This window comes from Cygnus olor, chromosome 3 (genome assembly GCF_009769625.2).
Source record: "Cygnus olor isolate bCygOlo1 chromosome 3, bCygOlo1.pri.v2, whole genome shotgun sequence".
NCBI classification, from domain to species: Eukaryota; Metazoa; Chordata; class Aves; order Anseriformes; family Anatidae; genus Cygnus; species Cygnus olor.
In genome coordinates, this window is record NC_049171.1 from 36,343,159 (window position 1) to 36,369,530 (window position 26,372).

Below are 26,372 nucleotides of genomic sequence, written 5' to 3' on the forward strand. Positions count from 1 at the left end.
CAGACAGGAGGGACTCACCTTTTGGATACCTCATCCACATCTCACTTGCCCAGGGTCAAGGGCATTGGATTTTGCAGAGGAAAGAATTTTCCCTTCAGTTAACATAACAGGCTCCTTGATGGAGTTTCAGTTTTGCTAACCAGTTCCCTGTTACTGCAAAGGTCTTTGTAATGGTAGCACCTCAATCTTGCCCATCCTCAGATGGTATCACCCAAGTCAAACCTTCAGGGTTGAAGTTGCTTCATTCCAGTATAAATCTTATGTTTAGAACAAGATCTAGTAATTCAGTGACGTATTTTGACTTAAATTGTACGCATTGGAGGAAACATTTCTTCAGGCAATGTTGAAAGTTCAATTTGGAATCACGTTCTCCAATTCCTTAGCAATAATGGAACAAAAAATGGACTTTTCAAGTTGAACACAAAGTCACTCTTTTTATCATTTCCCTATTCCAAGCGTTTAAAAAAGGGGGGGGGGGGGGGGGGGGGGGGACAAAACCATTTAAAGTCCCAAAATATTTAAAGTAGTACCATAATTTCACTTTTCCCACAGAAAGCTTTGCTAGAGCCTTCATAAAGAAATTTAGGAATTTGTACCTAAAATTTCCTGTTGTCACTTGTAAATAAAGACTTACCCATCTCGTGGGCTGAGGGGGTGTGTAAAAATTAGGTTAAAATGCATACGTTAAGAGGGTATTATCCAGACTTGTAACACAAGTGAGATTAGTAATTTTCTGTTAATGTTCTTCTTTGAAAAATTGCAAAATCAGTCTTTACGCAGAGATTCCATTCAACAAAACTCTAGTCAATTTATTCACTAGAAATAGCCTCTCTTCCTAGGGAACAAAGGCTCAGAAGGGTTCTTGAATTGACTGAAGTCACCTACTTTTCCTGCGTTTTCATTTCAATACACAATGGAGAAAAGTTACACATTTCAAAAGTGCCTTGACACAGACTTTAATAAGTGCTGAAGACACTGCAGTAGTATTAGAATATTAGATGCTTAGATGCAATTTTGTCTCAATTTTAATGTTACAGTATTTTGAAGTTCTACTTTTCCTTACATTTTTTAAAAAGCAATGGAGGTTTGAGCTAATGAATGATGGAGGAGAAAAGTGTTTATCTGTACTCAAGAAAGTTGTTTTGAAGGTTTGTTTTTGAAATATAGCAACAATTTCATAAGAAGGCTTCTGCCAACTTTTCTTGAGCCAACTAGCTATAAGGTCTCTCCTGGAAATTATACACCAACATGCTACATATATACACACAGTTTTCACAGTAAACTTTCACATGGTGCCTTATGTTCATTAGGACCTGGGAATTCCACCCTTGACTTAGCAACAAGTTTTGATAGAGATGCTGTTCTGATGCAAGCTAAAGGAGTTAACATGCTCAGAAATGACTAGATGTTGTTAGAGCTAATGAAAGATGGAATTCACATTTAACATATGGAGTTCATGTTTTAACATTACAAGAAAAACCACACTTAGGCATCTGAGCTAGAAAATGCCAGATATTTGTTGCTGAAAACCTAGCACATGCACTAGGTCATTTAATTCCTGGTTACTCTTCCCTCAACCCTGAACATTCTCCTCATGTAGACTGGATGCAAGATAGCAGTTGCACAGACAACTAAAATGTGATGTTTCTTTATATGCAAGCTTCAGGTATGGATACCTGTCAATAACTTAAACTATGACTTCAGCCTGTCACTTTCTGCTTCATGTAAAAACAGTTTTATCAAGGTAAAACACCTAGGAAAATGTCCCTGTGGGACTTTGTTTTTAATTTGTCTAGGAAAAATAACTAGAAGAAATCAAACTGTGAATATTCATTCACTTGACACATATAAAATCTGTAACCAGATTAATGGTTCTACTTGTTTCCTCCTTATATACGACATACTTATTTCTTTGGCCTTACGAATTCTGATAGACTAGAACAAAAAAATAGGATTGCCAAAAAAGATTGTGACATCAAATTTTCAAAGGTCATATGAAAATCCATTTAGAGATGAAGCCAGCATAACATCCACAGGCACATTTACACAGATCATTAAAATCAGACACCCACCTACCTATTGAATGAAGTGAGCTGCACATCTCAGCATATTTCACTAGATGAATACAGATCCAGTGCTATATATCAAACAGGTATAAATAGAATAGAGTTTTAGAAGTCTTAAAATACCCCCTGAATATTTTTTTAGAAGACATCTGGTAAAATACCTCTCGTGGTGAGCTTGCACAAACTGGAGAGAGCTCAGCAAAGGACCACAAAGATGACTGGTGCAGCTGACGTATGAGAAGAGACTGAAAGAGCAAGGACTGTTTAGCCCGGAGAAGAGAAAGTTCAGAGGGATCTTAATGTGTATAAAGAACTGATGGGGAGGGACAGGGAAGAAAATGGAGAAACTCTTCTCAAAGGTGCCCAGTGACATAAGAAGAGACAAAAAAACACAGACTGCAATACAGGAAATTCTGTTGAAATGTGAAAGGGCCTTTTTACTGTGAGGACGGTCAAACATAAGACAGGTTACCCAGAGAGCTTGTGGAGTCTCCATTGCTGGAGAAATTCAAAGCCTGATTGGTCATGGCCCTGGGAAATCTGCTCTAGCTGGGCCTGCTTGGCCAGGGGACATCAGACTGGGCAATCTCCAGAGGTTCTGCTCAGTCTTGATGATGATGCGATTATAATGTCTATACAAAAAAATATACACCTACATCACATTAATCCCAGGAAATGATATTGGTTTTAGATGAAAGCGAAGTATGCAACTGAGAATTTAAAGTTCTACCACTTCCACAAAAAGACATTTTTATCTGTTGAGGTAACAGATTTTTGTTTGGGCTTTCACGTGTACCGTATAAGCTATCCCCAAAGTGAACCAGTGAGTTCTTTTTACAGTGACTACTTTATACTTGAGAACAAATTGGGTTCATATCTGGAAAAAGGCCGGTGCTTTTATAGCTATTTCTCACAGTACATAAGCTTTCTTTTAATTCAGGATAGTTTCAGCAGGCCCTAAGGCACTGCACTGCATCAAGCAAAGCACTTAATGAAAGTATCCTCATCAGTATATCGAATGAATCAGCAGTAGAATTTAAAACAGAACTAACATCTACATCTTCTGTTTTCTGCGTAGCTCCACAACACCTATAGTTCTTGTTTCACACATAGAAGAAACTTTTATATTACTCTGTAGTTACCTAAAGCATTGATTATACATAAACAGCACAAAAAAGTATATTAACTTTGTGTAAAGCAAGAATTTATGGTTTATTGCATTTGTTTACAACTTCCATGGGGGATTTTTGGTGTAGCTTAACCTGAAACCATTAGACATATCTACACAGCTTTTTTCACAATTCAACTCTTATCACACAGTGATCAATTCTCTTCATTCATCTTCTGTAGCTCTCTCAATTCCAGTTTTCCAGAGTTCATGAGTACTGACACTATTGAAAAAGTGGAAGTTCAAACACACCTATACAAACAAACTAGACAGAATATTGTAGATAAGGCTATCCTTTTTTTCGTTTTTCTTTATATATATATAAATTTGTTTAAACCAGGCACAGAGAACTTCAGAAAACACAATACTGAAAGCCACCTATGATACTCTTTGCAGGTTAGGAGTTTGCAAATTCCACAATCAAACATTCATCCCCATAGCTTTAACAATGAACATACAGATCTTGTACTTCCTCAGCACTTCAAGTGAATTGTACCTTAAACACAGTGGTGCTAAAACTGTACCATATTTACCAGAATAAGACTATAGATGAGCTAATTAAGTGCCACCATGTTGCATTCAACTGTGTACTTTACTTCACAACAGAACTGACTGCTCTAAGGCCAGTCTCACAACAAGTGAAAAAAAACATGCACAACTGAACTGAGAGCAGGCAATGGTTGGGCACTTAGGTACAGCATAGAGGTTTGTTGTGGAGCATAACAGTAAAAAGTACTGGTTCTCTTACTGCTGTGACCAGTACTTACATACAGAAGTTAAGGAAAAACTGCATTATCAAACTGTACTTTTATATTAAGTTCAAGCACAAACTTTATCATATTCCCAATTTGCCAGAACGCTCTGAAGAACATAACCCCCCAAAAAACTTTAAAGATGTATAATCCTGCACAATCAATTCCACATTAAATCACAAAATAAGCACTCGCTTTTCAGCCACCTATGAATTTAACAAAAAACCCTTACAATTTAAATTAGCAAATGCATTTCCAATCTACAGCTTCATGTGACACTACTAATAATAGGCCTTGTTAAAGAAATTCTCTCAAAACATACATACAATATATACTGTGGGTAAAGGACACAGTGAACAAATTACTTCCATTTTCTCTACCAAATACCTACTGATTATGTGCAATTTTTAATGCTGATGTTAAAAGTTACATGATTTGTGTTCTTCCAGTCCCATTCTAATTGAAAAAGAATTAGGATTTCAGAAGTGCACATATAATATGGACTGTGAACAGTACAAATTAGTGCTTGTTCCACATAGGTGTTGCCATAGGTCCCTGCGGAGCCCTTTCAACAGTCACAAATTCATCAGGGTTGTCAAAAGCTTCATAGTGCATCAATAAATCTTGAATAGCACACTCCTCAATCTGGAAGGAAAAAAAGAATATGTATTTCAGTGCCAGACCCACATTTATACAGTTACAAACAGGTTTTTGGGGCCCTGAGTATGTCTGCTACAGATCTCCTCAAGAGGGAGTAATACTAGATGAGGTCTTCATGCTACTGGAAGAAGCCTCGTGTTTGCAAGCCCTGGTCCTCACAGGAAACTTAAGCCACCCTAATATCTGCTCTTATGGCAAACACAGCAGGGCACAAACACTCCAGAAGGTTTGCATTGGTGACAACTTCCTAATACAGGTGATCAGCCGATGAAGTCGATCACACTGGTGGATCTCAGACTCACAAACAAGGAAGGACTGTTCAGAGATGGTAGAGTCAAGGGCAGCCTTGGCTGCAGTGACCCGAGACAGTAGACTTCAGGATCTCAAGAGAAGGGACCATGACAAATAGCAGAATCACAACCACAGACCTTCAAGAGAACAGATGACGATCTGATGACGGATCTGCTTGGAAAAGAAATCATAAAAAATGGTGCTTGAAAGAAGAGGAGTCCAGAAAAGCTGTTTGATTTTAAGGGGTCACTGCTTCTAAGCTCAAGAATGGTCATTGTCAACAAACAGAAAGTCAAACAAGAATGGAAGGAGGGCTGCATCAATAACAGAGCTCCTTAAAAAAAAAAAACAATCACAAAAAGGAAACATACAAGGTAGAAGCAGAGAAGTGGCCCAGAAGAAAAACACAGACACTGAGCACGCAAGAACAGATTTAGTAAAGCCAAAGCCCAGACAGAGCTGAATCTGGCAAGTGACATGAAGCTAAGAGAGCTGCAGTTGCTAAGCACGGAGAAGAGAAAACTCAGGGAGATCTTAGCAATGTGTGTAAATAGCTGATAGGAGAGTAAAGAAGACTGAGCAAGACATCTCAGTGGTGTCCAGTGACAGTCTGAAATACAGAAAATTGCATTCAAACTTTTTTTTTTTTAAACTGTAAGAGTGGTTGGATACTGGAACAGGCTTCCCAGTGAGGCTGTGGAGTCTCCATCCATCACTGGAGATACTCAAAAGCTTTCAGGGAAAGGTCAAGTAACCTTCTCTAGCTGATCCTGCTCTGAGCAGGGACTTGGACTAGGCAATTTATGGAGATTCCAGCCTCAACCATTTTGTGATCCTATGGACTTCTGGATATCAGTTGTGGGCTCGATAGCCAATTTGACTTTAATATAGACCTGCCTTATCAAACAGTGATTTAAAGCTATTATTAAATTATATTTAATATCATTATATAAATGATACTGAATGTATCAATACATAATTAGTCCTAAAAACTCATCTCTGAAACAACTAGTGGAAAATCCTTGTGTACCCAACCACAGTAACTTAGCACTTTACCTGGATCAAAGCCAAAGGTTTCTCTCTGCTCCTAATAAGAGCAGCTTCTTGCTGGAGCTCTTCCTCTACAATAGCTGCAAACATGACAGGTGCCATCACAGGAGAGTTAGTTGGTGATGTTGCTAACCAAGGGCTGCAAAAAAAAAAAAGCAAGTGATATTATGAGGCAACATCAGGAACAAGGTTAGCACAACACACAGAAAAACTCCAGAGTTTATGCCTTACTTATGATTCTCCAGTGGTGGAGAGTCCAGAACATGGTCTTCCAGACTTGGGCTACTTCTAGCTGTGCATCTGGAAAAAGGCAGGAAAGAAAAGTAAAGTAAAAGTTACTGACAAAGCATTCTCCTAAATCATAATGAATTACAAAGTCAATTTATTTTTTTTTCCCATAAGATAGGCATTGGGAAGTAATACTGAGTTTGTCTTTAAATGTGACATTGTGGCTAGTGGGGACACTGATACTCATTTCTGACTACCAGAACTTAACAGATTTTCAGCTTGAGCATTAAGTCTGGCATTTCCCAACTTTTGAGCATTTGAACGTGTTTTTTTGTTTTTATTTTTTTTAAACCTGGAAAATAGTCAACTGAATTATACACTAACAGCATTTAGTATAGATCTGTTTGCAATTCACGTGGAAAGAGTATGTCTTTAAGATATAAAAACCCCTGTATTCAAATCAAAACATTAAGAGAGCCAGTACTATAAAAGCACTAGCAAATTATTTCCTGAAGTGTAAGACCAGAAATTATGGACTTTCAGCATGTATCCTGCAAACACCTCCTATATTCATTAAGGACAGCATACAACTAGAATTAATGGAATTGAAAAAACAAATCCTATCCTGAAATACCAATAAAGAGTTCCCAACAAGACGACGCTATTCCTTCGTAAAACATTAACCTGTCTACAAAAAGAAATCACATTTGGTATATTTTATGCCTTAAGAGACAAATATTTGTGTCAAAAAAATCCTACATCAATAAGATGAGAGAAACCTATTCTTGTTATTTAAAATCTATCTTTGGCAACATGTGCAACTTCCAGAACTCTAATAAAGTGTTATAGTATAATATGAAATGCTAGCAGACTTTTTCTGAATTATTCTATGGCACTGAAGTACTCTAATGGTGTTGGTATTTTAATAAATCAGTCTCAATTTTCTTTAAGGCTTTGGTAATCCTTTGAAAGTGGCCACAAACTCTTGGAAAAGAGGAAACATCTATAGAAAGCTATCTAGTAAGAGAATTCCAGTAACTGCTAAGTTCTCTGCCGGGAATTTTTTCCCCAGAACAAAACTCCAAGGACAACAAGAACCACGATTCCTACTGCTAAGCAATGAGAGCAGGATGTCAAAAAAGCTGAAAGACATCCATCAGCAGAAGTGACATTTAAATAAACCATGCCCAGCTTTTTGTCACAAAAGCTAATTTTGCCCACCAAACAGCCAAATACTCAATAAACAGAATGAACACAAACGTTAACATCTGCCAAGGCACAACACTGGACTTCAGAAGAGGATCTCTGCAGTGTCACTCCCATGAATCAAACCCAGCAGATCTACCTTCTGCCAGCTCATATTGCTTCTGTGTTTCCACTGGAAAAGTACAGTCCATATGAGCCAAGATGATCACTTGCCTCCATTTTCAGTAATGCTGATCGTATCAGACTCTAGCAAGACAGCCAGTGAGACACTGTATGGAGAGGAAGCCAAAAAGGTGTGGTACTTTCCAAACTGAGTGTTTCTGGATAACCATTGTTCCAGAACTTTGAAGGAACTGACACAAGAAATAAGAGCTGCATGGCAAGAGAGGTCAAATCTGCTTTATCAGTCTCCACACTGAGTATCTATAGAGCCGCAGTTCATTTAGTTTGACATTATTAATTTGCAATTCTTTTTCCATGAGGATTGAAAAATAGATGGTGGAAAAAAGGTAGAAAAACGGTATCTTTATTTTTTTTTTCCATTTTATCTTTGGTAAAAGAAAAATGAGGGCAGGATAGACAATCCTACTTTCTTCAATAAAGGTATCGGTCACGCCAGGTAAGTGTAATAAACCGATATGGGAATTCTGTAAGACACTAAGTGCCGCATAATCATTAGATTTAGTTTTTTTTTTAATGAACGTCTTCTACCTCTCCTCCCTAGCTGATTTCTTACTCACTTTACAGCTGGGTTAATCATTATTTAAAAAAATAAGTTAACTAAAATAAATCTTACCATAAATTAATGTTGGTGAATGCAATAAGCAGCAATGCTCAAACCAACAAAATTATGTGTCTGTGTATTAATGTGTATTATGTGTCTGTGTATTAATGTGTATTATGTGTCTGTGTATTAATGTGTATTATGTGTCTGTGTATTAATGTGTATTAATAAATGTGTCTGTGTATTAATTTAGCAAAGAATAATATAAACAGAGCATCTGTGAAACAAAGCAACGGGAAAGAAAATTCAGAAGTACAAACAAAAGAGACTGTGTGAAGTGCAGCTATTTAAGCTAGGAATTTTTCAGCTTGAAGAGAAAGAGAAGAATCCAGGGTATACTGATCATGAATCAGAAGTATGTGGCTGGGAAAAAACAATCTTGACTGAGAAGTATGTCTTGACTTGGACAAGTTTCCATTTGAAACAAATATTTCTGCCACCATATACCACGCAGGATGAATATTATTTGAAAGAGCTTTCAGTTTTTGCCTTCGAGATTCAATGGAGAATAATATAAATTGTCATAGATGCAGAGAAGGAAAAATTGGTATTGAGTTTTCCACCGATCATTTTCTGAGAGACTACAAGTTATCTCTAACCTTGCAAAGAAAAAAATGAGAGGGAATATGACTGCACTTCACAGACAGGACGTGGACTGATTGCTGATCTTCAGAACAGCCTCCTCCAGACACCAAACCAATCATTCCAATGTGCCTGAAGGCAAGCAAGTATGGCAAGAGGTTGGCATGAATTAGCAGGCAACTCTAGACTGAGTTCAGATACAAATGGGACAACAGTCAAAGCGGGGACAGACTACACAGGAGGAAGATGGAAACATTACTTCACTGTATAGGGACAGAGTTGTAAGAGCCAAAAGCTCAGCTGGAGCTGAAACAACCTGTAGATATGCGGGGCAAAGAGAAGTGCTTCTACAGTAACAGGAAGAAAAAACAACCAATTAACCACAGAGGTTTCATGATGACTACAAACAGCTAAATGTTATAATACCCACTTTTCAAGAAGACGGATGTGGGGAACTACAGACTGATCAGTCTCACCTTTATCTCCAGGAACACTGTAAATTGTTCCTCAAGTCATTTCTGAGCACATGAGACCAGATGGTGAGTGGGAAGAGCCCGCATGAATTTATCACCAATGGCAAATTATCTGTAACCTGCTTTCTACGAAAGGGTGACTGGCTCTGGACACAACCAGAGAGCAGATGATGTCATTATCTTTCTTTTTTGCTTTTGCAAACCAAATAGTTATACACAGCCTTCATGTAATTTGCATCCTTGCAATCAGTTTGAAAAATACGGACTAGGTAAACGTACTAGATGTGTGGAAAATGGGCTGGACTGCAAGGCTCAAAAGGGTTCTGGATCAGCTATATGAAGTCCAACTGGAAACCAATTACTAGTGGCGGTCCACAGGGACTGATACTGGAACCAGTACTGTTTCATGTCTTCAGTTATCTGGATGGAAGGATGGTATGCACTCTTAGCAAGTCCACAGATGGATAGGGACAGGCTGAGGATGCACGCAGCAGTCCATGTGCTGAATGCCAGGCTGCCCTTCAGAAGGGCCTCAAGAGGCTGAAAAATGGGCAAACGAGGACTGATGAAATTCAAAGGCAAAAGTAAAGTTACGTACTTGGAAGAGAATATCCCCATAGAGCAGCACAGGACAGGGGCTATCTGGCTAGAAAAGGCTAACTCTGCAGAAAAGGACCTGTGAAGTCTGGACAGGCAGCAAGGTAAATATGAACCAGCACATGCCCTTGCAAAGACGACCAATGGCATACTGGGCTAGCAAAAGCATAGCCATACAGTCGAAGGAAATGATTCTTCCTCTCTGCGCTCTATTTATGAGGTTATAGAGTATCATATCCATTCTGGGGCTCCTCAATACAAGAAAGATGTTGGCATGCTGGAAGAAGTCCAGAGGAGAGTTACCAAGATTGGGGACACATGGCAGGAAATGGCTGAAGGAACTGTTTGCTCAATCCTAGGAGAAGGTGGCAAAGCGGAGATCTCATTGCCGCCTTCAGCTACCTCACTGGAGGGTTGAGGAAAGATGCAAGAATCTTCTTAGAGGTGTGCAGAGGCAGAATAAGAGACAATAGATACAGGCTGCAAAATGGGAAGTCCCAGTAAGATGTAAGAAAAAAAACCACCATAGGGATGATTACGATTATGTTGCCTAGAAAGGTTGAGGTATCTACATTCTTGGAAGTACCACAAGTCAACTGGGCCAGGCCCTGAGCAACGTGATCTAGCCAAACCTATTTTGAGCAGGAGTCTGGACTACAGAATCTAAATTATTCTATGATTTCAACATAGGGGACTGCTTTTGTCTAAGGTCTAGATAAATCAGCTTCCAGCTTTTGCTACAGATCATAAAAATAATACAAGAATAAAAACCAGTAAAGAATCAAAGAAAAGGAAGGGCAGAGAACAGGAAAAGACGACGATTTTCTCCTTGCTAGTTCATTTAATTAAGAGCATGTTTGTACAGCTTACTGAATGCCTTTATTCTGGTGTCATCTCTACTTTCTCTCTTTTTCCACCCGCTCCAATAACGCTCACCTTCCTGAACATTGACAGTAATCTGCATCTATCCAGCCCATTTGAATGATACTCTCCCCTTCCCACTCATAATCCACAGAACTCACAGCACTACTATAAATAAGTCCAAATAGGCTGCTGTACTTAACCAGTCTGTTACAAGTATAAGGAGTTTTTCTCCAGAGTAAGAACTTCCACTGACTGCTATTCACAGTTCCAGTATCACAGCACACTCTAGTGATCAATTAAATGACAAGTTTAAGTACCTGTGTCATCTACCTCAATTTAAGTAGGGCTTTAAAATGTAGGAAGCAGTCCAGATATTTTGAAGCTGTTTACACATATGTACATCTGTGTTTCTTGCTAGAAAGAAGCTTATTCCAGATATTAAATCAACTGCAGATATTTCAACATGCTAGATTAATTCCTCAGCTGGCACCAAAATGACTAGGAGAAATGGAACAGAGGGGAAACGGGAAGCAAGGATATATAGAAAAATGGAAAAAAAGCCCTAAAAACATAAAACTTGGAAACCTGGAAGTCTCGAAAATTAAAGACTGATGCAGAGATGTAAGTGGCTCTGCATGGAAACAAACCAGCCAAGTATCGGTACTGAACCAGCCTGATTAACTCAGCTGGCTGAACTTGCTGCGACTCCTGCACAGCCACCGACATGTCCCAACGCCTGACTTCCCAGTGTTTCTTGAGGATTTGTTCACTTGAAGCCATGTCAGGTCTGGTGCCTCTGTGACCTAATGACTGCTCTCAGGAAAAGAACACAGAGGCTGGTCTCCTGCAGAACCTCTTGGGTTTTGCTGTACCATATCACTCATGCACTAGTTATTAGCTCAATATTAGCCAAGCCAAAACTAGGCCATTCCCATGCAAAGCCAGAGACATGTTTCCACTAAGACTCTTTCTTCACTGCTCCCTGGAGTAACACAGTGAAGACAACCCAGGCTGCCACAACAAAGTTAAGTCATGTCAGGCCTATGTTTTTAGCTTGCATTATGAGCTACATATACACAGCTGCGCAGCGTAACCCCCATGGCTGAGCTGTCCCTGGAAACAACAGTGATCTGCCTCTGGACCCCATCCAGTTCTCATCTCCACATTCATGACATTGTTCATCTACAGAAAATTTCTGGATTGCAGAAACTGGAAGGAGACAGTGTATGGAAGCACATTTACACAACCCCCCAAAAATCTCAAAATTTCATCCAGCGACTTAAGAAGTTTCAGTTTAATTACTACACAGTTAATCCAGGAAAAAAAAAAGACAAAGCAGAAACAGTAGCTGTGTAGCATCAGTAAGTCTGACATCAAGAGAGAGATGAGAATTACTTATGCTCTACACACACTCGATTTCCTTTTCTTAAAAAGGAAGAGGAAAGGATGCGGATAATTAATCTTCAGTGAAATAGTTCTTGAATGCCACTGGCAGAAGTCAGAGCCTGCTGTGACAAGAACTGTACAATCAAAGAATAAAGTTACCTAAAAGTAGAAAAGCAATTCCTAACTTTCAGATGGATGAACTAGTCACCTAGGCTTTTTATACCTAACAGAGAGAAATAAGCATCTTCAGAGACGATTCAAAACAACCTGAAATAGCTTTGGAAGTGCCCTTTTTTCCAACTGATGATAGTCAGTCATCTAGGCTCCCACTAGCTTAATGGATCATTTTCAGACAACTAACATATTATGCCTGGATTCAGCTCAAAGAATCCAGTTTGCGAGCCTGCAGACAGGCCAGACTGCACAGACTAGACAGAGCAAAGCAAAGGAAATGAAGTGGCTTTATGGAGATCATAGACCACATGTGACAAAACTAGCAATGGCATCCGGTGCAAGTTCCCTTATCACCACCCCATGCCATCTTCCATGGGATGAAAAGCTTTACTATTTTGCCAGCAATGAAACTTATCCTGAATGAAACTTATCCTGCATCTCCACTCACCACAGCAACCTCAGCTTTATCCCTGTTTCTGAAGGACACCCCTCCATTACACACACTCTCCAAAACCTTCCTCTCTCCCACCAATACTTTTATATACATACAGATGTGCATGTATTTTGTTTGTAGTCCAAAGTGTTTGTGTACATGTGTCCATACGTACAAACTTCAAACAAAATATTAGCAGCAGCATTAAATTCCTTTAGTCTATTTTAAGTTTCCAATTCATAATATTTCATTCATAAAATCCTATTGACATTAAAACCATTAGAATCATTAGAAGAGTGCTTAAAGGATTTTGAAAATATGGCAATTTCATCCTTTCATATTGCAGCAAAAGTTTAAATAGGTTATCGTGGTTCTTGTATAAAGAGTTGTTCTCAATTAGGAAAAAACTTACTTTACGGTGTTTTGGACCAGTGAATCTTCAGTTCCTTTATATACAGCCCTTTTGATACCAGTACCAGGTGAATTATTCACACTCAGGCATTTTTCTTCTTCCATTACAAGATCACGGAATGACTTCGGCAAAGCAGAACGTGATGAAGATGACCTTTTAAATAAATACATAAATAAATACATACACACACAAAGTAATATATCTTAGTTTCTGTATCTAGCCCTTATGCCTGCTAGACCCCACCCACTAAAACGTTACTTTGGATCAAACAGGTAAACATCAGATAAGTTCATTACTCTGAGGTACTTAAGCATTTTGGACTTTCGCAGAATTAACAGACACAGCTGTCAAACAGAACCAAGATACTGAACGAGTTACTTGGAAAAATCCCTTAACCTAAAGTGAAATTCAGAAAATTCATATGCTTCATTTTCTTTTACTTGCATAAGCATAACGTACACTGCTACTGAACTAGAGCCTGCGTATCATCTTTCAAAAATAAAGTTTCACGAAAATACAGCACTTTAAAGTTATAGCTACTCTTAATGCTTTCTGATCCAAAGTTTTATTTACAGAAATCAAGGTACTTACCCTTGGTTTCATCCCTCCCCATTTAGGCTTTAGATTTAATTCTACATATATGTGCTTACATTTAACTTTACTAACCAGAGCAGTCCCACTCATTTCAAACAACTATTCACAGTAGTATCAAAAACATGAAATACATTTTAGAACTGATCTGCTCATCATCTACTCATAGAAAAAATAGATTAATTATAAGATTAGTTATAAATACCATTGAAGTAGAACAAGCTATCTATACGATGCTAATTAATTGTGCAACTACTGTAAGAAGGGAAGCATTTGATGTCAAAGATGTTTGAACTACACCAATGTGGTATATAAATTAAGAAAACAAATATTAGGCAATTAAAATGTTACAACAAAAGCACTTGAATGCTATATATGATATCTAAACCACACTAGACTACCCAGCAGTATTTTTTTTTCCTATTGCATAAGCAGCACATATGCCATATACTTTATACATAGACATATAAAGCAGAATGGGAACCACCAAATAGGACTCAGAGCCATTCCCCACATCCTCTATTTGTACTACCAGTTGGCATCCAAGAGTCCGGGCAAGCGTTTGACCAGAACTTCCCAAAACTTACTATACTGACTAGGCAAATGGTTACCTTGGGATATGCTGTCACAGAAGCCTCCTCTGATACTAACTATCTAAATAGCCTACCTATCTTCATGAAAATTCTGTACTGTGATCAGATCCACTTCCAACACTGCACCAAAAAAAAGCACACCACCACCACAAAAACACAACCGAACTGTGTCATTCTCAGATTGTGATTCTATCTGAAACAATGCAGATGGCTTAAAATGGTTTAAAATGGTTTGGCTTAAACTCTTACGCATTTTCCCAACAGTAACAGCCCTAAGTTTAAGCTTGTTCTTCCTGATAAAATTAGATAGAAATGACAGAGTAACATTAAAAAAATCCTTAAAAAAAGCTTCTCTAAGTTGTAACTGCAAAACTTCAAAGCATGAAATTCCAAAACAGCTGATGTTTCAGAGTAAGCTGAAATACCAACAAACTGAAAACCTAGACATTAAAATAGAGAAGTATTGTATGTATCAATTCTGAAGAGAAAGTTTCCATTCTTGAAAAGCCATAGGCTCTCCCATCTCCCCCTAAATTTCCACCATTCTTTGGAGAAGGTAGCATAGCAGTAGCATAGTTTCACTTCCCCCCCAAACTATGAAACTGTAGGTTACTTTTGGCAGAAAAGGTAGGGCATGGTAGAAGATATACTGTGCCTTTTAGTCAACGAAAAAAGAGCCGGAAGGTCCCACACCCTTCTGGCAAGCGTTCTCGCTGCACATCCAAGATGAGTATCTCATTTCATTGGAACACGAGTTCTAGGGCTTTGACTATACTGCATGCACGGAAATCTCACTCCACTGCCAGACACACTCTAACAGTCCATTGTGAATTTACAGAATAGAACTTTGCAAATATGGTGTTAGCGCAGATCAGTAACACCCTTCTATTTCACGTACAAAAACCACTTCGAACAACTAGCAGGGGCAATCAAATAATTGCTGGCTTGCCTGAAGCAACTTAAAGTTTCTTCAACAAATGCTCTTTTTTGGCAGCTAGGCATACATTAAAATATTCATATACCTCCCACTGGTTCTTTGCTTGAGCTCAAGCTAGTGGCATTTTCCAGCTCAGCAGCCAGGGGAACACTGCTGAGGAACATACAAAATCGTGTGTGGTGACCACATGAGCATTAGACCGGATTCCATCCTCCTGAAGTAGACGCTGGCCTTTCCACTTCAGACTATTTGCATAACACAGTAGAGCCCAGCTACTTTCAAAACCTGCTAAATCAGAACCTTAGTGTTTTCTGGAGAGAGTTATCTGACATACTCAAAAATCAGTCCATACTTGCTTTTTAAATGTAAGGAACAGTTCATGGGCAGTTGGTAGCTTAAAACTGAACAACACAATAAGTAAAGAATTATCTACAGGAGAGTAAATGAATAGTGCTAATAGCTTACTCAGATGTCAGACAAATGAAGTTACATTCCATATTTTGATACACCTTTTATCAGAGCTTCTCTTAATATCATTGCCTGTATTCAGAAGTAAATAATTTAACTATAGGCCACCTATCTCGTGCTTAAGTTCATTGGCACAAACACTTCTAAGGTCATTTATCTTACACTGAAAAACAGGCCTTCAGGAACACAAACTTCTGAAGAAATTCAGGTAACTCTATAAGTCACTCAATGTCCTCCAAAGCCTACTTCAGATTTTGTATCTAAAAAGCTGTGTATGAAGGGAAGAAGAGAAAGACAGACACCCATACAAACATCAGCATTGACATCCCCCAAGTCACCCACCAGATGGTGCACAAGAGCATCATTTCCCTGGTGCTGCCACACTGAGTCACTGATGGGTACAAATGTGGTAGGTTTCTAAGAACACAAACTGGTGTGTAAGTGAGCCCGACCGATTTGTGTTTAAGACTGCATGCATCGTCACTGTAGATGTTGGGTTACACACGCTGTTTATGCATAATTGTAACATTAGCAGTAAGATTAAGAATAGTAGCTAAAATACTATTGTAGTAACGTAACTCTGTATGTTGGACACTGGAAATATACGCCATAATTTATTTTGTAATTATAATCAACACGTAATAAACAGATGCCTACAGAGGAGACTTTGTCAGAATCACTACTTGAAGGACACTTCATGCCACAATACCTTGAATCTACCACACAACAGCCCATTTCAGATCAGACTGATGCGATCCTTGAAAGGCCCTATAAAATACTAATGCCCTTTAACCATGAGTCTGAATGTACTGATTGGTGTCAGTAGAGAAGCGAAGCTTGTTCTGGTGCCATAACTGCAAGTAGGATACTATTTTTAGAACCACTTATCTGTTTTAAAGTGCGTGTTTTTGAGATGATTACAACATGCTCTCAAATTTTTCCTGTGAGTTACTGATAAATATTTTGTAACCCCAGCTCTACTCTACTACTATTTATGTTCCGGAATATTTTTGTTATTACTGTCGTCTTAAACTAAGGTAACAGCATACCAACAGACCTATGTGGAATCTCTAATAAATCAAAGGACACTCCAAAATCAAGGTGGTGATCATACTAACATCTGTGCAAGAAAGATGAGATAACAAATACATGAAATGGAACAGAGGAAGCAAGAAGTTCTAGATGTTACTTTATATCTCTTGACACAGGATAACTCAGGAAGCAACTACTGCCAGAAAGCAGCCTACCTTTTCCTCAGCCAGCTCTTCATGTGATTTTTTTTCTTCTCCTTACACTCATTAAATAGCTAACAGGCTACATGTCTGTTTTCAACTTACATAGCAAATAGGCAAAGATTCCAGCAGATGCATACTACTCTTTTTTCTGAAAGGAGAAAGCAGTATATACAGAGGATCAAAGAAAAGAGTCCGAAGACACAAGAGGGAGGTGGCTCTAACTGTGGAAAGCAAGTCTATCCTTTGAAAGACATACTCCACTTTTACTTTGATATCTATTCAATATGAAACTACAACGTGTCTAAAACAGCTAAACTGTCTAGGTAACAGTTCCTTTAAAAACAAAAAAGGTTACTTCAGTGGGTATGCAGCAAGCTTTGTTCCCACTGAGGCACAAACAGGTAAACTCTAGAGACAGCAAACGGCCTAAAATTCTTCTAGGTATTCTGTATAACAAGTACAGAAGCAGTTGCAATGAAAAACTAGACCTCCTTGAATGGGGAAAAGCAGGAGAACCATTCAACATTTGCCTCCACATAAAAGCATGCACATAAGCATTTATTCTGTAGTAATTAAACACACCAAATTCACAAAGCTTATGGCTACTTCTTCAGTTATGCCTCTATGCATCATACAACACCAATTCTAATTGTGAAAAAGAAATCGTGAATCAGGCTAGCTGTAATCGTTCACTGCTGTAAACTCAGTTTATTGAACAGATTATAAACCATTCTTGTTTGATATACTGATACTTACTTGAACATTTAAATTGTGTTCAAAATGACTTTTAATGCTGATTACACACATTATACCTCCTCCCACTTTAAGAGTCCTTAATAGCAGCATCCATCACTCCCTTGCTCTACTCCAAAATCTGTTTAGCCTTTTCCCCCAGGAAGAACAAACTTTTTTTTTTCTGACAAAGAAAAACAGCATTGCTAATGGTTATTAATAACCTCTTCCTGACTAAGTTTCAGAGCTTGAGTTCTAACTTCTTTTTCTATACGTCCCTTTGATAACATCTGCAAATACCACATCAACGCAGGCAAGAGCCAGACAGGATGCAGCCCTCTGACTCATTATAGCAACCACTGCATTTCCCTGCCCCCTTCAAGTTTCTGGATTACTACCAAATGTAGATACAAATAATCTTTTCAATGAACAGAATCTAGGTCATTTTTATTTAAGAAACTGCTTTTAAGACAGTAAAAACCCTCTAAAAACCAGAAGCGATATTTGACTTGTAACATACCATGCGTTCCCCAGTTTTGCAACTTTTGTAGGTGTGGGTGGTGCGGTTATTAGTGGAGTAGGCTCCGTGCTGGTAGTTACTGAACCGTTATCTTTTGCTGCCAAGGCAATCATTTTCCTCTGCTTCTGAGAAAGCTTGATTCCATGAGAAGCCATTCTGCTGTAAATTGATATTGCAAATAAAGACATAAGATCAGTGTCCTTTCAGATGACTTGTCTTTAAAATTGCATATTAAACTGAGAAATTTATTTCCGAGACCAAAATACTTTATCCAGTATGGTGACGATGGGCAGATGGTGGGCAGGGGGGTTGGTTGGATGGGGAGCAAAAGGAGGATCAGTAAGTATCAAGAGTGATGGAAAGAAAAGCACTATAAAATGACTCCTCATACCAATTCCTATAAAAGAAAATATAGGGTAGGAATAATTCTCTGAGAGAGATCCTCCACCAGATTAAGACTATTTTTGTGACTTTTCAGACTGACAGAAATTTAGTTCCCTTAAACCAAAAATATTCTTGTATTAAGAAAATGTACACAACAGAATATAGCCATTTTTTCCTATGTGTAGTAATTTGTTTTCTAAATTATTTCGATTCTTCATTCTCGGATGTTTGGTTCACAGCTTCTGAATCAACCTAGACAGCAACCCTTTACTTGGCTCAAAGAAAAACAAAACAAAACCACAACAAATAGTTTCTTCCAATTTACCATAAGCATATATTACTGACTGCATAATACATTTCTCTCCTGTGAAACAAAGAACTTGATCAAAAGGCTCCAGGACTCTTTTCCTAGCTCTCCTTTACAAGAATGTCACACTTTAAAGTTCATGCAAGTCATCTCCAGTTCTCTTCCATACATCACCATGTAATAAATGCTTCGTTTCTCTCACTATGTCTTTCAGATGCTTCTCAGAGCAAGAACCACCCTTGACTAAGAACTGCCAATATCAACATATTGATATGTTGAGGTGATGGGGGACAGAATGTAACAGAAAGAATGTGAGACAAGATAAAACTTCAGGATCAGTTACAATATAGTCCACAAGTAATTTGCTAAGTGCTATGTACAACAGTTAATTCTTTTTGGTTGAAAATAGTAAAGTTCAGCAGAACAAACCAATTATTTAAGACAGCAGCTTCCTAGCACTTCTTTGCTTTCCTGCTTTTCATTTCAAAAGCTAGGACGTTTTCACAGTAGTTGACCAAGCAAGACTACAGTGAAAATAAGGGGATAAATTTTGAATGATAAAAACACAAACAAAAAAACACTATAATGAACTATAATAAGTAAACAAAGTTTTTCAACAAAGAAAGAGGACATCTTTTCTCCTACTCGTTTTCAACTCTAAATTGCCAGAACCACTAAGTAAATTCATAATGGCCTAGTCTATCACACTTTTCTTTTATAGATTTTGGTTTTTTTACCAACCTTGAATTTGTCTTTGGCATGGTTCCGCATTTCTGCATATTTTCTTCAATTTCCATGATAGTTCTTAGATCCATAGCAGGAGGGCTGGCAGGACTAAATGAAAAATAAAAAGTTACCTTACAAGGCACTCATTTTTACTTACATTCCACAGTTCCAACCTTCACTGAAATCCTCTAAATCATACATAAGATTGGTAACCGGATGTATAATTTATGTCTGTTTCCTCAATTATGGCAAACCTCAAATACAATGTTTCTGACAAAACTTTTATAAATATATACATATTTAAGAACATACTATAAAAATACTCTCAAAACTCATTATACTATGAAACAAAGATGTGAACTGTGATTACTTTAAAAAAAATTAGGAACCTAAATCCAGGATACTTATTTAGTAGCCAACTTCTTGTGTTAAGTATTAGAGGAGCATTGTTCACAGCTTCTTCATGCAGGCTGAAATATCTTTCTTTGAAGAACTTGTTTAAAAATATTTCACATGGCACAGAACCTTCTTCGCCAGTTAAAGCTCTGTACAAACACCAGCTACACTGTCAAACTTCAGCAATCTTTTTTTCTTGTAAATTGCCTACTTTTAAACTTCCATGGAAATAAACATGAATTGAATCCAGACATTTCCAAGATGTAAAACTATGAATTAAAACCTACGTATTTGAAGATATTTGTAAATTAACTACATTTATAGACAGACCCTGAAATCAGACATAAGCAGCACTTTCTCTCTCTCTCTACATAAAACCAACTGCCGTGGACTAAGTAGTGAATTAATCAGTAGGAAGTCACACCAAATCCTGTCATCACTGCTCTGAGCAGTACTTCAACCAAATATGCTACGCTATTAATCCTTAAAACGCTCAATAGAACAGTGCTGCCTGCCTTTTTTGGACATCATGTGCTAGCAATACTAGAAAAAGGAAAAGAGTGCAAGGGAAACCCGTAAAGGTACAGGGATATAACACCGAAGTTCTTTGGCTTTATTTGTTCCCTTGTTCCCTTTTCCTGTAACTCTCTAAAAAATATCCCAGAAAAATTGTAAGGCAGAAAACGGAGAGGGTGGTACTTCCAACTAGTCTGAACACTAAAGATTCAGTTGGGGGATGTGTCACCCTCTCTGCACAGACTACGTGACAAGACAAAAGTCGAGACCTAACGGACCCTACAGGCTGAATCATATACTTCAGAGCTAGGATTTTTAATTTCTACAGCTTTATCACCTGCATTCACAAAGCTCATAAGACACAACCAACAGAGGCTGGGAAAACTCTGGCAAGTTATCACTGTATGATTCCCTAAATCCTTGACCCTCTTCCCTCATCAGCTTTTATTGACAACTGTCAAAGTCAGGACACAAAGCAGGATGGAACTTCAGCCCATTAGAGTACTGCTGCTCTTTCACATGTAGATACTACTACAGATAAAAAATATCATATTCAATTATTTTATTACAGTACCAGTTAAAGCTGAGGTGTTGATTTTCACAGACCATTTAAGTTTAAAGGAATGGCTTAAAAATGCCAAAGTACAATAGTGCTTCCAAAGGCTGCAAGCATCATCTGATTCCACAGAAAACGGCCATGTATTTTACAAAAGGTTAATGAAGCAGGCCTCTTCAAAATAAGCTTGCACAAGTCCAGACTGGTAAGGCTTAAAATTATCAATAGCTTTTCTCAAAGAAAAATTCTCAAAGAATGCATTTTTAATGCATGTCAAGTAACTTATGATCATTTTGAGGATCAATGAACTTTGCAGACTGAATAGCATTCACCAGCACATGAAGAATACTGACTGTAACTTAGGTAGGTACAACAACTATTACTCCACCTGAAACTGGTTGCTACCCAATTGGGAGAGGTTGCAGAGTTGTTTTTGGTACTGGGAATGAACTGTGGAACAGACTGTACCAATGCTGACGATCCCCTGTATGACTTCATCTCCTTGTTAGGTTGAGAGGCTTTCATAGGCTGACTACATGCTTTGTCTTTCATCTAAAAAAGACAAAAAAATGTTGCATAAATATTCTCCAAATATTCTCACAATTTTTCCCCTCAGAAAAAAAAAGTGAATCCCTGCTCTGACTATTATTTGTACCCCCCCCTTTTTTCTTGCTTCACACTTCACCCTGCATCATCTAAGTTCAAACATGCATCTTATTAATGGAAAATTTACTCTGAGATGTTCATTTCTAAAGCTCTAACACTTAATGTAGGCAGAATTACCTCAAAATTATTTTTCTTTGCCAGTTAAGCAAAAGTCTCTCCGTCTTAAGGACGACAGCTTCTCAGAAACACTCCAAAGACGCAAACCCTGCTTTTGATGGATTAGATAAACATAAAAATAAATTGCTAGGAACAAATAGATCCAACCTCAGTCTTCTCTGGATGAAATCCTTTCGTGAAGTCAGGGGACTGCAAGTCTCTGGGGCTACCCACTCCTGCATAACTACCTTCAGAGTCAGAGGTTAGGAGTTCTGGAAGCGATTCTACGGAGTTAGTTTTATCCAGCTTTATGGAGCCTAAGAAATAAGAACAGGAAGTAAAACTATTATATCATGAGAGCAGGACCAAACAATGCTTAAAAAAAGCAAAGCAAAAATTATTAGCTACATAGCATGGGTACAAAATAACTAATTTGTTACACTGAAGTGTCCATTAGTTTTGTTTTTTACAAAAGCCATGCTTTTACAGAAAACTTTGCACACAAGCTTAAGATGACAACCATCGCTTTAAACAACTTAGTCTTAGGAATTCACCATTCAAATTCAACTGTGGTGTTTGCTAGAAAACAAATCTTTGCAAGGTTAATGGTTGAAGTATAAAAACTGCATTGCATGTTAAACTTTATGCTCTGTTTTTATACCTGAAAGGAAACTCTTTCCCACTGACCTGTAGAGGCTGGACTCTGAATAATGTCTGATAGATTATATCCCCCAGAACTGTCAGAGCGTTTCCGTGGCTTCTTTTTTGCCTTAGTTTTTGCTCTTTTGAAAAGGGCTTCCCTGTTAAAAACAGAAAATTACAAGATGGATTAAACCATGAAGGAAATCTAGTCTTAGAAGTATCAATGTCAAGTTTTTCAGGCAGCAGCCGTGGTTATACTTTAAGTAGTAATAGTCGCTCCCATCAGCTGTCACTAGCTGCTTCCTCCTCCTCTGGCATTACCCTTGTTTATGCATTGGCATAAATATTTAGTAAATGATTCAGAGAGGAAAAATAGGAGGAAAAGAAAAAACCTCTCATGTAGATCTAGTTTCTGATCTGTTCTACTGCACAAACACTTCTGCTGAGACAGTGGAAGATACAGCAGCTGCATAGGCTGGCACTGCCACCTAGGTCAGGTTAAGCTTGCTACACATCACAGCAACTGGCAGAAAGCAAAGTAGTTCCTTATGCCCAGCACAGACACTGACACCAAGTTAGCACCACCACTACAATAGAGTAGGTATGTGGTCATGTAACCAGAATGTCACTTGTTCCTACATATCCTACAACATTAGGGATAGTGGAATCAAATAAAAGGATTCTTTTATTTTAACAAAACTACTAGAAATTCAGAATTAAATGAATCACAGCTACAGTACCTCAACTTCTTCTCTACCTTGGGGAGATAAATATATATGAACCTATTCATTCCTGCATCAATACTGTAACCTTAAAATATTTTTCTTTTTAAAAGAAAATTTCCCTATCCCCTAAAGGCTATCACATAGCCTGTAAAAAAGACTGAAAGGATGAAAAAAGGATGAAAGGCTTTAGGTCTAATAACAAAACAGCCTCTCAGTTCCTTTGATCTACCAGCTCTTATCTAAACTAGTTCACTTTAGCACAACTTCACATTACCAAGTCATCATACCTTATTAACTTTTCATAGTTGTGAACATGTCACAGTCAATTTCTCCAGTTTAAAAACTGTACCAAAACAAGTAGCTGTAAGTTTATTTGCTCATCAGAAAAGCAGCATATTAAGTTAGCCTGACAAGACTCTACAAATCCTATTGGTCTCACCTCCCTGTCTTTAGAAGTGTAAAAGCAGAATAACAGAAGTCCAGAAAGCTACCAAGAACAAGTTACCTGATCTACAGTTGTTTGAATCACATTTTCTAACACTTCTTAAACATAGGCAGTTTGTTTTAATCACTCTTCAGCAGATAGTACCAACAGATTAAAAACTCATGCTACAAAACTTGCTATTTCACATGACATTCTGTTAACATTAAGAAATGCAGATTAACAGTATTTTCCAAATATATAGTACATTAAAAATATGTATTTTTCTCTTTTTTCCTAATTCAGTGAATTTCATAGTTTTTTCTCATACATACATAGGTGCTGCCACATATGCACAATGCCTAAACATTGTTTTCAATACTCATTTTCCTACTTTTGCTGGACAGAATAGGACAGATGGAAGGGACCTACAAACATCATCAAGCCCAAATGCGTGCCTGTTTCAGGGCTATCCAAAAGTTAAAGCATATTAATGGGGGCATTATCCAAATGTTCCTTGAACACTGACTGACATGGGGCATCAACCACCTCTTCAGGAAAGCCTGTTCCAGAATTTGACCACCCCTCACAGTAACAAAAATCCCCTTTTGATCTATCTAGCCTGAACCTTCCCTGAAGCAGCTTTGTGTTGTTCCCATGCATCCTATCACTGATTCCCAGGGAGCAGAGACCGGCACTTCCCTCTCTCCTCCCCTGCTCAGGAGGCTGCCGAGAGCCACAAGGTCGCCCCTCGGCCTCCTTTTCTCCGGACAACCCAAGTGTCCTCAGCCTCTCCTCATAGCACATGCCTTCCATCCCTTTTTACCATCTTTGCTGCTCTCATCTGGATGCTTTCAAGCACCTTAACATCCTTTTTATATTGTGGAGCCCAGAACTACACATAATATTCAAGGAGAGGCCACACCAGTGCTAAATATAGCAGGAGGATTACCTCTTTTGACAGGGCACATAGCTGGCTCATGTTGAGCCTGCTGCCAACCACCACCCCCAGATCCCGTGCTGCTGAGCTGCTCTCCAGCCACTTGTCTCCCAGTCTGTACCTGTGTCCAGCACTGCTCTGTCAATCAGATAGGGAGGGGGAAAGTGCTCCACTGCAATTTCACAACATTTTGTAATACTTAAGGGCACTGAGAAGTCTTTGAAATCTCCATTGCTCCTATTTCCTAATATATTTCAATTCTGAACCCAAAGGGAGTCAGTCAGGCACCATACAAAGGGGTATAAATACCATATGTACCTCACTTAGTTACAAATGTTGATGTAAAACAGATACTTACTGAGAACTCTGTTCCGTATTCATTTCTTCCTTTAAAAAAACAAAGTTCTCTCCATCTTCAGGCTCAAAAGAACTCAAATCAGGTCCATCTGGATATGGAGTAATTACCCTCCTGACCATAGCTGGAATCTGTAGTTGTAAAGGCTGTTAAAATCATTGCTCTTTAATTGCTTGCTAGTAAATATTTGATCTCTTGCGAAAGGACCAAAAATGATAGTTATTTAAAACACTTTTATACATTAAGCAATTGATTATTTAATCAGTTTACAAACTTCAGTTACTTCTCTAAGTAGCATGGAAGAAGAATTCTTTCATTTAAGCCATAGACTCAGAATGTATATATGTTTCAGCTGCCTCTAACTCCTGACAGAAGACATTTCATGTTTGCATGAACTCTTGTCCTTTACTTCCATACAGTTAAAGAATACAGGATAATGCACCTTGGTTTTCCCCTTATGCATGGAAGTTCAACTTTCACATTATTTTTCTCATTGCCCTTAAGATCTAATGACAACACTGTACTTTTCACTGGTGAAAGTCTTATTTGCTTTCTTCTCCTTTCTTCTAAGGGATGTCCTTTTCCACAAATCTTCCTTAATTTTTCCCACACAATTGTTAATTAAAGAGCATTTAATGGATTTATAGGACTGTACTGTTGTAGCAATGGCTAGTAACTAAGGAAATATGAGCTCCATGAGAGTGGTAATAGCAGCAGCTAACCTTCATTTTTTGAGTCATATGTTCCACTTGCAACCTGTCATCTACAGACCCTGCAGGTATGCATTATCCACCTTACACTTAAGTTGCTCAACTTACCATTTTCCTGTAATAAACAGAAAGATCCTTTACAACTTCATCACTTAAGACATCCAGAGTCCTTAAAAACAAACAAAAACAAATATTGCTTTTTCAAGCTTTGAAGATAAGCTTAGCTTGAAAAAGATAAAAATAAAAATTACATTAATGAAAAGCTCAAATGAATGTCCTAAATAAATCTCACTTAGATGCATTATTACACATCCATAGTAGTCACACAAATGGAAGGAAGTATAAACTAGTTAATGCTCTTGTTATAAGGCAGGATTAAAACCCTAACCTTTCCAGACAGTCTACATTTCCTTAAAGCCACAGCCAACACAGACCTATGTAGTTGGATTACAATGAACTGATTAGTGCCTTACCTGTTTCTGCATAGATGTGTCTTTGACACAAATCTAACATCCAAGTCTAAGCAAATTCTTCTGTAAAACTCAGCCACAATATCCTCTGACATTTATGCCAGAAAGTAATACTATAACAACAAGTTCTGCAACAAAATTTTATCATGCCTGCATGAATGGCTCTCCTTGTCCAAGGCTATAATGGCTAAGTTTTGTCTCAGGCCTACCAGATCAGAATTCTTGCTACCTATTAATGACTGGGTATGACTTCATATGTA

At 38.1% G+C, this 26,372-nt stretch overlaps 1 protein-coding gene across 4 annotated transcripts in view; it reads right to left on the bottom strand.

The window, feature by feature from the left end:
• Positions 1-3,253: 3,253 nt before the first annotated feature.
• IBTK (inhibitor of Bruton tyrosine kinase) overlaps positions 3,254-26,372 on the bottom strand; it is a 55,531-nt gene continuing 32,412 nt past the window's right edge. For 2 of the 4 annotated variants that reach the window (XM_040554017.1, XM_040554019.1), the window contains exons 19-29: positions 25,751-25,811; positions 24,936-25,063; positions 22,537-22,649; positions 22,018-22,166; positions 21,476-21,639; positions 19,635-19,727; positions 18,203-18,361; positions 13,127-13,279; positions 6,219-6,287; positions 5,994-6,126; positions 3,254-4,631 (exon numbers count right to left, since the gene is read on the bottom strand). In XM_040554017.1, coding sequence (XP_040409951.1) covers positions 4,506-4,631; positions 5,994-6,126; positions 6,219-6,287; positions 13,127-13,279; positions 18,203-18,361; positions 19,635-19,727; positions 21,476-21,639; positions 22,018-22,166; positions 22,537-22,649; positions 24,936-25,063; positions 25,751-25,811 — 1,348 coding nt within the window. In that variant the 3' untranslated portion in view covers positions 3,254-4,505. The remainder of the gene's footprint in view (positions 4,632-5,993; positions 6,127-6,218; positions 6,288-13,126; positions 13,280-18,202; positions 18,362-19,634; positions 19,728-21,475; positions 21,640-22,017; positions 22,167-22,536; positions 22,650-24,935; positions 25,064-25,750; positions 25,812-26,372) is intronic. The other 2 variants (XM_040554020.1, XM_040554018.1) reach the window with 1 other exon arrangement.